General features: G+C 41.4%; 1 protein-coding gene across 1 annotated transcript in view; it reads left to right on the top strand.

Annotated features, from left to right (window-relative positions):
• NID2 (nidogen 2) overlaps nucleotides 1-12,907 on the top strand; it is a gene marked incomplete at its 3' end in the record, with an annotated part of 70,208 nt that overhangs the window by 26,164 nt on the left and 31,137 nt on the right. The window contains exons 4-8 of the mRNA XM_015826419.1: nucleotides 1,028-1,734; nucleotides 7,325-7,474; nucleotides 8,721-8,966; nucleotides 10,249-10,449; nucleotides 11,836-12,066. Of these exons, the coding sequence (XP_015681905.1) occupies nucleotides 1,028-1,734; nucleotides 7,325-7,474; nucleotides 8,721-8,966; nucleotides 10,249-10,449; nucleotides 11,836-12,066 (1,535 nt within the window). The remainder of the gene's footprint in view (nucleotides 1-1,027; nucleotides 1,735-7,324; nucleotides 7,475-8,720; nucleotides 8,967-10,248; nucleotides 10,450-11,835; nucleotides 12,067-12,907) is intronic.

The raw sequence follows: 12,907 nt of genomic DNA, 5'->3' as shown, positions 1-12,907 counted from the left end.
AGGAAATATTTGTTTTTAATTGGTTTTTATTGGGGATAATGTTGTACTGTTTTAATATGCTGTAAGCCGCCCTGAGTCCTGTTGGGAGAAGGGCGGCATATAAGTCTAATAAATAATAATAATAATAATAATAATAATAATAATAATAATAATAATAATAATAATAATAATAAAGTTCTTGGACAAATGAGTTTTCTTACTTGGGAATGATGTGAGACAACATCATGGCCTCTCTAAGCAGGTGTATCTTCAAAAATCTGTGCTATGCAGCAGATTTTTATGGAACTAGAGAATGTATACATTTTTGAAATAAATAAGGATGATTATGATTCCAGGACTGTACTATATGACAGAACTTCATTTCCAAAGCATAAAGAGATTGTTGGGTTGTCTCAGTCTTATTTGTTCCTTATTTCTCTTCCTGCTTGTACCATAATTTATTAGATAGCAACCTTGTGTATTAGGCTATGCTTTATTTGTGCTAGCAGCCTCCCCAAATGAGAAATAAACCAGATTTCCCCATTCCAGTAACCAGTGACATTTGGGTGAGCCCTGGGGAAAATAAGATTGAAGACTAGATCATCCATGGTTTGATTCCTTTATAGTTCTTCTCTTACATCCCTTCAATATTTGCACACCCATCCTTTGTTACTCTTTCTTTGGGAGGGGGTGCGGTTCTAGATATTTAAACCTACTGCTGGAAAACAAATGATTGAAAGCTTCTTCTTTGTGAAAGTGTGTGTGTTATGTATGTCTGTGCGCATGTGCATGCTGCCTTTCTATTTCAGTGTGCATTGCCACTCCACAAAGTATAATTTTTTTTACCCAATAGGAAGAGGACTGTATTTGAAACACTCCCTTCCACCTCTGAAAAAAAAAGAAAATTAGCCATAACTCCAATGCTTTGTAATCCAAACAGTCTTCCCATTTTATTATGGGTGAGAAAAGGTAGTGTTATTTATTTTAGTAAATTTAATATTTAGTTCATGCTATGTCTGGATCTAACTTTTATTCTGTCTTCACGCAGGATCAGCAACGCAGGGATCCCGGGTCTATGGGCCTTCCATATTGGCAGCACTTCCCCATTGGATAATGTGGTCCCAGCTGCAGTGGGTGGGAAGCTTTCTCCTTCTCCAAGAAATCCAGAGAGCAGCTCTGTTTATCACAGTGCTTTGGAGGCTGAATACCCTGACTTAAGACTTGATTATGCAGATCCCTTCTATGATGGGACTGAAGATGACTTTGAGTACTTGCCTATAAGCCCCACTAAGATGGCTCCTGAAATGGAAGCCAACACCGGACCAAATCTTCATGATGAACTAGATCATAGCAAGCCAAGGCCTTCTGGTGCTGAACAGGATTTAGAACTGGAATCTGCATTTCATTACCCGGCATCTAGACACCCTCCATCTTATTCTGTCCTGGATTCTATCTCCTTATATCCAGTAGAGGAAGTACCATCCGCACCATCTTCTGAAGAAAAGACTCTGTCCCTATCTACGGTGTATGAGAGCCCAATTGAGGCGGTCACTGCCACCTTGTTGGGACACCCTGGCAATGAAGATGCCCAACTGCCTCAAGAAGAAAAGAGAGTCTCCCCTTTAGACACAGAACCCTTTCCTGTCTACCCAGAAGGTGAAGTTATTCTTGAAAACTTCCCAGATCATGCTCCTCCCTTCAGCCCCAGGAGACGGGTCATTGGTATAAATGAGGATGTTAGTTTCAACCCAGATGGTAAGTTCACAAGACGTCCTAATAACCATATTCTGAACTTCTGATTTTTAAATCATGTTTGAAACCACTACTAATGCTGCACGATGTTCAAAGTGGTGGCTGTCACTTTCAAAATCTCTCAGGGCTTGAGTATCCTAGGCCATTGTTCCTTGGCACAATATGATTTGAAATAACTATTGTTCTTATTATGGTTATAGTTTTAACCGTGTTATTGTATATTAGGAATATAAGCTACCTAGGTCAGTCATTATTGAAGTGATCTAGGAGACCAGACAAATATACAAATGAACAAACAAGCAAAATTCTAGGAAGTCCTGATTGCTGACAAGAATAGCAGCCCATGGGGACATAGAACAAGTCAGGTTGTTGATATTTAGCATATTGACTGTTGAAAATTATTCAGAGAGAGAGAGAGAAGGAGGTTGATTATAACCCTTTACATTGTGAAACAGGATACCCAGCAGTGAGAAAATGTTGTATATTAGTAACTTGCAAAGCACAAATAGCTATATCCAGTGCTTTTTCTGTTAAAAAAAAAAAAAAAAAAAAGGGTGCCGGAACTCTCACACAGCTATGGTTCCAGTTGAAAGCTCTTTACGGAGCCGGGGGGGGGGAGAAGAAACCGCTTTAGGGAGCTTCCGAGGTACAGATCACTCACCTGGAAAAGGTCTGTCTCCTCTCTGCCACGGTTCCTGCTGCCACTCCGATCTGAGGCCAGGGGACACGTCCACAGCCCCCTGCGGCCAAATCCGGGCTCCAGAGGCCTGGAAAAGACCTTTGCCACCCGGATCTATGGCCGCAGAGCAAGTTTGCGCCCCCCTGCGGCCTGATCGGAGTCCAGAGGCCTTTTCCAAGCCTCCGGGGCCTGAATCGGGCCACACAGGGGCTGCAAAATCGCTCCATTGATCCGGGCTCCGGAGGCTTAGAAAAGGCCTCCAGAGCCTGGATCGGCCATGGGGGGAGGGGGTGCAAAATTGCTCTGCAGCCATAGATCCGGGCGGTAGAGGCCTTTTCCAGGCCTCCAGAGCCCAGATCGGGCTGCTGGGGTTCTGCAAAATTGCTCTGCAGCCATACCTGTACTCGCGCTGGCAGCTTAGAAGGGACCGGTTCTTCCGTTCAAAAAAAGGTGCCGGAACGCCATTCTGTGTGTTCTATGACAAAAAAAGCCCTGGCTATATCCCAGTCTTAATCTAATATCACCCTCTATATAGTAATAGCACTTAGCAATAGCTATTGCTATATATCTTAGACTTATATAACCACTTCATAGTGCTTTACAGCCCTCTCTAAGTGGTTTACAGTCAGCATATTGCCCCCAACAATCTGGGTCCTCATTTTACTGACCTTGGAAGACTGAGTCAGTCTTGAGCCGGTCAGGATCAAACTTCTGGCAGTGGGAATAGAAAATTAGCCTGCAATACTGCATTCTAACCACTGTACCACCATGGCTCTATATGCAATCAAGTCACTGATATACTGCAGTTAACTCCCATTTTTCGTCCTCTAGGCTTTGCGCTCCAAATGATTGATAGGAGATAATGTGAGTGTTCAAATGGTGGCTTACAAAAAAAAACCCCAACCCTCAGTAAGCCTCCAGCTTTTAATGCCAGCTGAATCTGAGCATTGGAGGTGCCAAGCACTTAGCAGGCCACACTTTTTGCTGTTGGATTATTTATGAATAACACAGATTTCTGTTTAGCAAAGATTCTCCCCAAGGAGACCATACTCTCAGGTCCAATGTGACCCTGAGGCATGGAGAAAATAAATGTGTGCATGGTTCAGCACAGCTTTGACACTTCCTTTAGGTCACCATTAACAACAGTCCTGGACCACATGCTTTTGATTTGTAATGATTTGTTTATTCAACAGGCCACTGGGCGAGGACATTTGCTGGCATAACATCAGATGATACCCAGCTTTACATCTCAGTCTCAGGCTAAACAATGTTGCTGTAAAAGTCCTGTCCTGGTGCTTAGAGGCCATATGGGTGTAGATGAGGGGTGGGGATGGGAACAGGCTAAAGCCTAACCCTTTAAAGCCTAAACTGGCTTTAGTTTCAAGGACCTGCTTTTTACAATGATTTACTGTCTTCCTGCTCAATGAGCAAATGTGAGTTGTTTGTAGAGATCCATTTTGTATGCTAACAATGTCTTTACCTGGATTGGGAGGCAATTCCACTAGCTACTCATCTGCTAATTACCTCCTGTTTAGATAATTGTAATGCTCAGCATGGTGCTACTCTTGAAGACCATTTAGAAGTTATTGGTTCCGAGTGCACAGATGGTTATAGGAACCAGTGTTCTGTGAGTTGCACTGGTTACTGAGGGGCTTCCCAATACAATTCACAGGACCGATGTCATCTATAAAGCCCTTCATGGTTTCAGTCCTTGTTATCCATGAGACTTTTTCTTATTGTTTCTGCCTGACTAGTAACATCTGGAAAAGTTGACATCTTCCAGGTCTAAGCTACCAAGCCTTGTCATTTTGGGGGATCTAGTAGATGTTAAGAGCCATGCCTACCCTATGGAATGATTTGCTCCCTGTGATCTGTATGAGATAGATAGATAGATAGATAGATAGATAGATAGATAGATAGATAGATAGATAGATAGATAGATAGATAGATAGATAGATAGATAGATAGATAGATAGATAGATAGATAACCATTATAGTCATTTTTTACTATGGGCACATTGGCACACATTAAAAATGAAATTTTATTCCTTGCTCTCAAAAGTGTACACATACATAACACACATTTAAACATGGTGTATATAACAAAAGAAGCGATACAAAGACACACTGAAAGCATCTCTCAAGTCCCTGGATATCGACACCATTTCTTGGGAATCTTTGGCGCATGATTGACCGACATGGCGTACCCTGGTTTACCAGGGTTGCCAGACATATGAACACAGAAGGACAATCTTGGCACAAGAGAAGCGAGCACTCCGTAAAGCCAGAGCTGCAAATGCTGAAGCAATAGTGTCCACTTTTCTCTGTTCAGTATGTGGTAGAACATTCTGTGCTAACATCGGTCTTATCAGCCATCTACGGACACACCGTTGATGGCCCATAATCCATAAGATGTCAAGGTCTTCATTGAAATCGATGGACAAGCAACATATAACATATGTATAAATCTACACCCTTACATATAAATAACATATAAATATTAATCACTGTCCATCTTGAATACATTATGGAAAGAGGAAGCTTTAAAGTTCACAAGATTAATACTGTATGGAACAAAACTGTGACTGAATCTGGATGTTCTGCTTCAAATACCACGAAGCCTCCTCCCAGAAGGTAACAAGGAAAACAGATTGTGAAGAGGATGTGTAGTATCCTAGACAATCTTGTGGACCCTGCTCAAGCAACGCTTCCATGCTATATCCTGGATGGAAGTGATGGAACTGCCAATAATCTGTTCTGCTGATCTTGTTGAGGCTGATCCTGTTGGGTTTCCATAAAGATCTCCTCATTTTGCAGGTCCTGAGGTAGGCTAGAGGGATCTGCTCCCAAGTAGTAGTTTTTGGTGGGATAGGTGTTTGAGTTGTCCCCTTACCGGTGTGTATCATTTACTCTTCTGGACTTGGCTATTTGTTATTAGCTGTTATTTTTCCAGTATTTTTAACTCTGCGGCGTAAGCCACATAGAATTACCCAGTGATTGAGCTCATATACAAATAGACCAAGAAATAAATGAATAAAATGTTTGTATTGATGTGTTTATAATGTAAGGTTCAAATGCAAAACTTTGAAGGATCTGTTATGTTTGGTAGAAATTCTTAAATAACATTAATTTTAAAGTGAGGACAAAAAAAGTCTGTGAAGGACACAACAAAAGAAAAACGGCTGGTAGCAAAAACTTACATATAGATCAGCTTTATATAAGAGGTGTCATAACTGACACATAAGGGCAAGACCCTTAAAGAGGGCTTCAGAAGATCTGACAGGCTTCTAAGGGAGAAGTTCCTCCTCAAATATCCAGGTCTCAAGTAAGGATGAACTGTGTAGAAATGAATAACACTTTACATAGTGTTCAGAAAGAGCTGCCAGCTCTTTAAACGTGGGCAAGCTATGTTTCCTAATGTGTACTCCAGTTAGCAACATCTCTGGCTTCATTTTGTATGAAGTGAATATGAATGATGGACACACATACACAGCAGCTCCGTTTAAGCATGGCATGGATTAGGTAAAATATCCTATTCTAGCTTTTCCCTTTCATTGATGGGAAGTGCTGGGCTAATTTGGGATACAGATACAGATACTGATTTGGGATACAGAAAGTAAAGGCCAGCACATCTGGAGAGTATCATCAATTGTTCATTCCCCTAATAGTTATTTTTTTAAATTAAGTTCAAACATTTATTGTAATACCAAAACATTTCAGAATATGTTCAGAAAGCCAGAACATTTCAGGCTCTCCTTTTAAAAAGAACAAAAGGGGGGAAAGAAAGATTTTTGCCAAGAAGTATAGTACTCCTCATTCTGGATAAACTATAACAGGTCACTGTCTTGATGGAGGCTTTCTAGATGAAACTTATAGTCTGAGTTGCCAAAAAGAAGATCAGATTTGAAAGTATAAACTCATAATGTTTTGACTTTGCTTTTGAAGACAGTCATCGGTCAATTGCAAAAGACACCTTTACTTGGAACAGCTTACATCCTGCAACAATACCTTTAACACTGTCAAATAACAGCTTCTGCCTATCCCAGGTCCTTGAGAAGGACTCGATACATGGATAAAAATGTCAAATCCAGTCTAAAACATCTGGCTGACTGTATGATGGATCATAATAATAATAACAGTCTTGCGACCATATCTGTAATATCATCAAACATCCACATTTGTCTATCCCGTGTTCTTGGAAAGGACTCGATAGGTTGATAAAAATGCCAACTGCATTCTAAACATCTGGATGACTATGCAACCAACCATCACCAACATCATCATGTGCTGTTATTTACATCATGCTTAAAAACTAAGTGTGCAACAAAAATAAAGGACTATCGATTATTGAAAATATATAAAATTAACATATATTACAAACCTAAATACCTCAACTCTAATGAGTAATAGTATTTAATATAATATAATTTATGCATTTTACTATGGATATGAAATAGTTATTTAGAATAAAATAGTAAATAAACTAGACCACATAAAACTTACTAACAATACATAACTCATTAGGTAAAACCTATACAATGTACAGCATAAAAGTAATGGAAGCCTCTCAACACAACTAGCTCCTCAATCAGAGAAAAGGCTTCTATTCCTCAGAATCAATAAAAAAGAACAACTTTCAAATATGTTTTAAAGATCTAAGAAAAACTCTCCAAAGATGGGGGGACCGTAGAAAATTTTGGCCTCGCCCATGTAAGTGTGACCACTGAGAATGTTGGTCACCCAAATTGTGAGACAAATATTGACTGGTGTGTGGTAGGCCAGGATGATGTGGAAGAACATACTTGTGCAACCTGAGAAGGCTGGCTGGGAATCTGGGAGTCCTTCCAAACCACAGGTGGCACCAGATCAGAAAAGACTGTCTTGTTCCCTTGTAACTATATATTTTCTCTTTAGTATTCACATACAACACTGCCAATGTGGAAACATGTGAGGATTACCATAGCCAATGCTCCCCAAATGCCTTCTGCACCGATTATAGCACCGGCTTCTGCTGCCACTGTCAGTCCAAGTTCTATGGGAATGGCAGGCACTGCTTGCCAGAAGGTATGTCCATTTACATTTCTAGATGCCACTGAAATTAGTCGGGGATCTGAGAAGTCTCTGCGCCAGTCTCTGTATTTCCTTGGGCAGATGTCTGCAACCACAGCATGAATAATTCTGCCATCTGCCACTAAAACTCTTCTGTCTGTAACCTTTAACTGGACAAAACAGTGCATTATAGGGCAGCATTTTTTGAATCAAGTTACCTCATGTGAGCTAACTTACAGAATGCATCCAAAATCAGATCCCGTGATTGTCGTGGGATTGAAATTTGTCAAAATTGTGAATGCTTCAGTGCTACTGCACTGCCACACTCCCCCAGAGGTTCAGTAGGCTGATCCTTCCTTAGTCTTCTAGAGGTCTGGTAGAGGGGCTTCCCTTCAGTCACTGGGGATCAAGAGGACTGGTCTCGTCCTAGCCCTCTGGAGGCTAGCTAGACTGGCCTCACTATCAGCTGTCTGAGGGTGGTTGCCTTCAGTCAACCCAGCAGGACGCCCAAAGTTACTCCTGTTCCCACTGCTTTTTTGCTCTTGGTTAATCTGTTTGTCTGTTAGGTAAGGAAATATGAAACGATGACCCAACAGGTCACAGCGTTGTCTACTATAGAAAGAAAAAAATAAAGCACTTTCTCTGACCCATAGAGCTTGAAGAAGTGATTTTAAGTTTGTTTTGAAGGTTAGGTGTAGTTCTATGCAGAAAAACAATGGTGTTTCTCTCCCCCCCCCCAATTCCTTACACAAGAAAAGAATTTTGGTAATGTTCTAATCAGAAAGTGGTGTTCTTGCACATTTCATACCGGTAGTTACAGATAAGCCAAGGTATGTGTGAATGCTTGTATTTCATTGTACAACCATCTCCGAAGGGATTCCTCCTGCCTTTTTGTGCTTCAGTTCAGCCCCAAAAGAAAACATCTGGAAGGAACTTGCGCAATGGATAAAACTAGACTAAAACAGGATTGGTAGCTGGGTGGCTCAGTGTATTATTGGAACACAGCTATTGTTTTAAAATATTCTGTGAATATTTTGTGGGCCTAGCATAGTTTGTGTTTTATTGACTTGAGTTGAAGTGTTTAGCATGTTTTGGGAACTCTTCCATGGAAGATCTTCCAGTTAGGAATTTTAAATCCTCTTCTTCTATCGTGGTATAGATATTAACGCATGAAATAGATTTCCCTGTGTAAAATCTTTAATGATGGCCATCTCTGGGATCTTCTGGTCCTTAGCTGGCTGATGATGGCTTTGCTTCTTAGGAGCTGCTCATCGTCTAAATGGCAAAGTGAGCGGAAACCTCCTGGTAGGACAAACGCCAGTGCGTTTTAGTGAAGTAGACCTACACGCTTACATTGTTGGCAATGATGGAAGAGCATACACAGCTATCAGCCATGTACCTCAGCCAGCTGCCTCATCCCTGATGCCCTTGGCACCCATCGGGGGCCTGTTTGGCTGGCTTTTTGCTCTGGAGAAACCTGGCTACGAAAATGGCTTCAGCATCACTGGTGAGTAGAACATGGCCCTCATCCAAACAGATAAGACTATTTATTTCTCTATCAAACTTATAGGCTGCCCATCTTGCCAGGGTGGTTTACAGACATTGGATAAAATGCAGAATAAACATGAAAATAAATAAGTAAAGATCTTAAATTTAAAAATTCAATTAAAATAAAACTAAGCAGGATGGAAAGAAAGGATGCAAAGTGTGCACAGAGAGGAATGTTCTCTACTCCATTAGATACCTCCAACATGCCACGCTCCCATTAGGTTCCTGGGCTAATTTGGCATAGCCCTGTCTTCCAGGCCTTTCGGAAAGCCAAAAGGGTGAGAGCAGATCTGACCTGGGAAGCGTGGGAGCCATGGCAGAAAAGACTCTTCTTCTAGACTCCGTCAGCTAAAATTCCTTGGCTGACAGGGTCCACTGCATGCCCCTTCTGCTGAAACGAGTGGGGCTGGCTAATCCCATCTGTGTGAATGTGGTTTCGATGCAAACAAATTTGTGCTCAAGAAACATCAAAGCCATAAATGTACAGGTAGTCCTCGACTTAACAACCATTGGCTCTTTTATGACTTGTGGATTTCAGCTCCCAGAATTCCTGAGCCAGCCATGCTGAGGGGAAAGGGAGAGTTTCCAAGCTGAGCCATGCTGGCTCAGAAATTCTGGGAGTTGAAGTCCACGAGTCATAAAAGAGCCAAGGTTGCCTACCCCTGAGTTCAAAGTTACAGTGGCACTGAAAAAAGTGACTTATGACCGTTGTTCACACTTACCGCCACTGCAGCATCCCCATGGTCACGTGATCAAATTTGGACAATTGGCAACCTGCTCATGTTTATGACACATGATCATCTTTTGCAACCTTCTGACAAGCAAAGTCAATGGGGAAGCCAGATTCACTCAAGAACGGTGTTACTAAATTAACTGCAGCGATTCACTTAACAACTGTTTCAAGAAAGGTAAAATAGGGCACAACTCACTTAACAACTGTCTTGCTTAGCAACAGAAGTTTGGGCTCAATTGTGGTCATAAATTGAGAACTACCTGTATCTATGTTATACACATTTGCCTAGTTTGTTTTCCTTATTCATGCCAGCTCATTATAGGAAGATGTAATGAACTGTGAAGTATACTCATGTATTTCTTCCAGTCACAATCATAAAGACTAGAAGTACATTTCTCTGGGTCTGGCCCTGTATTTTAGTTGATGCTGCATTTCAGGGCCTTAAAATTGTGGGTTCATCCTGGGCTTATTGTTTGTATTGTTTTTCTCCCCTAACGCTCTTCTCCAGGTGCTAAATTCACTCATAATCTGGAAGCTACGTTCTATCCAAGAGAAGAAAGAGTTTTCATCCAGCAAACAGCCGATGGTCTGGATGCAGAAAATTACCTCAGTGTTAGGACTGAAATTCAAGGGCGAGTGCCTTATATTCCTGAGAATTTTACAGTCCACATAGCACCTTATAAGGAGATATACCATTACTTGGATTCAGGTACGATTGATTGCTGTATAAATAATAATTTGTCTTTTTGGAGGCAAGCCATGCTGTCCAAGTCCACCTCCCTTCACAATCGTGCAATTAAGATAGATTTTTTTTTAAAGACAAGAATCCCATGACATGCAAGTTGGTTGATATATTCAAAGCTCTAGTTAACACAGAAAAGTTAAAATAGGAGAAGGGAGGAGTACTAGGTACAAAATAGAATAGAATTGGAAGGGACCTAGGAGGTCTTCTAGTCCAGCCCCCTGCTCAAGCAGGAGAACCTATATCGTCTCAGAAAGGTGCATGTCCAGTCTCTTCTTAAAAATCTCCAGTGATGGAGCACCCATGATTTCTGGGGGTAAGCTGTTCCACTGGTTGATTGACCTCACTGTCAGGAAATTTCTCCCTAGTTCCAGGTTGCTTCTCTCTTTGGTCAGTTTCCAACCGTTGTTTCTCGTCCTTCCATCTGGTGCTTTGGTGAACAACCTGGCCGCCTCTGCCTTGTGGTAGCCCCTCAGATACTGGAACACTGCTATCATGTCTCCTCTATTTCTTCTTTTCCTTAGACTAGCCAGACCCAAATCCCATAGCCGTTCTTCGTATGTTTTAGTCTCCAGGCCCCTGATCATCTTAGTTGCTCTTCTTTGAATTTTTTCCCTCAAACTCTCAGCATCTTTTTTGTGATACGGTGACCAAAATTGGCTGCAGTATTCTAGATGTGGTCTTACTAGGGGTTTATAAAGCGGTAATAGTACTTCTTGTGATCTTGATTCTATGCCTCTGTTTATACAACCCAGGATTTTGTTAGCTTTTTTGGTTGCTGCTGCACACTGCCTTGAATTATTTATAAAAATAATAAAGGCAGGATATAAATAAAGTTCCCCTTTTCTAAACTGGACATTTGAAATGATGAAAATTCTATCATCCATCAAGCAAATTAGCTGCTATGCTGCAAACTGTTATCATTTCATTTTTTTTTCTTGTTGCATTTATATACATAAATAGCATGAATTATTTCTTTTCTTTTTTTTTAAAAAAAAGAGGAATTGGCATTAGTTCTGTAAGTTCAGTTTTAAGTGTCCCCATTTTTTTCATGCTGACAAATACATCGCTGTGTAATTACATCAGTCAATGCACATTTTTAAAGACTAGCTTGAGCTTCTAACATTGCAGTTGTTGGACTGTATACTGTGGCACCTCAGGGCAATGCAACAAACAGGGGCACCATGGGATATTTTAAATTTTTGTGATATCCATTTGCCAAGTTGGGTTTTGCGGTGTCTATTTGCAGTATCATGCCTTCGCAACCCTCAGAGCTCTGTGAACCAAGAAAGTCTGAGAACCTTTGTTCTAACCGAGTCTGACACTTTTTGTTTTTTAAAAAATCTTTCATAGTTGTGACATCCACTTCTTATCGAGAATATTCCCTAATTTCTGGAAACGTCAACCAAAGCTTCTCCTACCAGCTACACCAGAATATCACCTACCAAGAATGTCCACATGCACACCATCTCAGGTTACTTCGAACTACCCAGCAGCTGACGGTGGACCGGATCTTTGCTTTGTACAATGAGGAGGAAAGGGTACTTCGGTATGCCATTACCAACCAAATTGGACCCTTAGGAGGTGAGCTTGGATTGGGATGAGAGAGAGATTTTGGGCACTTTCGCATTCCAGCTTCATTCTCTATAGGTCTCTACTAATTTTAATTCCTTGGAAGTGTTGGCTGCCAATCTCTAAGATAATATTGAAAAGAAAAGCCATACCTCTATACTAGTGCATACAATAAATGGCTAGCAGAATCTGTGTATTTGCATTGAATGTTTTCCATGGCGAAGTAACCATTTGCTTTGAGATGTAAGGAGCATTTATTTCTGCAGGGCCCTATCTGCTTTCAAAGATATAACCATCGCTCCAGGCAGATTCTCCTGAATACTGAGCTCCAAGGAACAGCCAGAATTATTTTTCCAACATGGAAGGAAAAAATCACCTATTCTCAGAAACAGATTTGTAAATGGGACTGTCAGTCAAAGTGTTGTGGACTAGAGGGTTGTTTTTGAAAAATATAAGCTTCTTCAGCGTGCAGGTAACCCTCGACTTACAACAGTTCATTCAGTGAGCGTTCAGAGTTTCAACAACACTGAAAGAAGTGACTTAAGGCCATTTTTCACACTTAGAACCATTGCAGGACCTTCATGGTCACATGGTCAAAACTTGGATGATTGGCGGTTGGCTCATATTTATGACGGTTGCAGTGTCCTGGGGTCATGTAGGTGCTCCGGTCCTCAGGGCTCTACTCGGTCCCCAGGGAGCTTAGTTCCTCGGGCCCGGGATCACCGGCTGATGTTATGCAACGCCAGGTCAGTGGTGAACAAAGCCCCCCTCATTCAAGATCTTATTCAAGAGGGGGGCGCGGACCTGGCAGGTATCACCGAGACCTGGCTGGGCACGGAGGGGGGAGTCCCCC

This window comes from Protobothrops mucrosquamatus, unplaced genomic scaffold (assembly GCF_001527695.2).
Source record: "Protobothrops mucrosquamatus isolate PMUCROS unplaced genomic scaffold, P.Mucros_1.0 scaffold3124, whole genome shotgun sequence".
Lineage (NCBI taxonomy): Eukaryota > Metazoa > Chordata > Lepidosauria > Squamata > Viperidae > Protobothrops > Protobothrops mucrosquamatus.
This window is presented reverse-complemented; position numbering and strand designations above follow the sequence as displayed.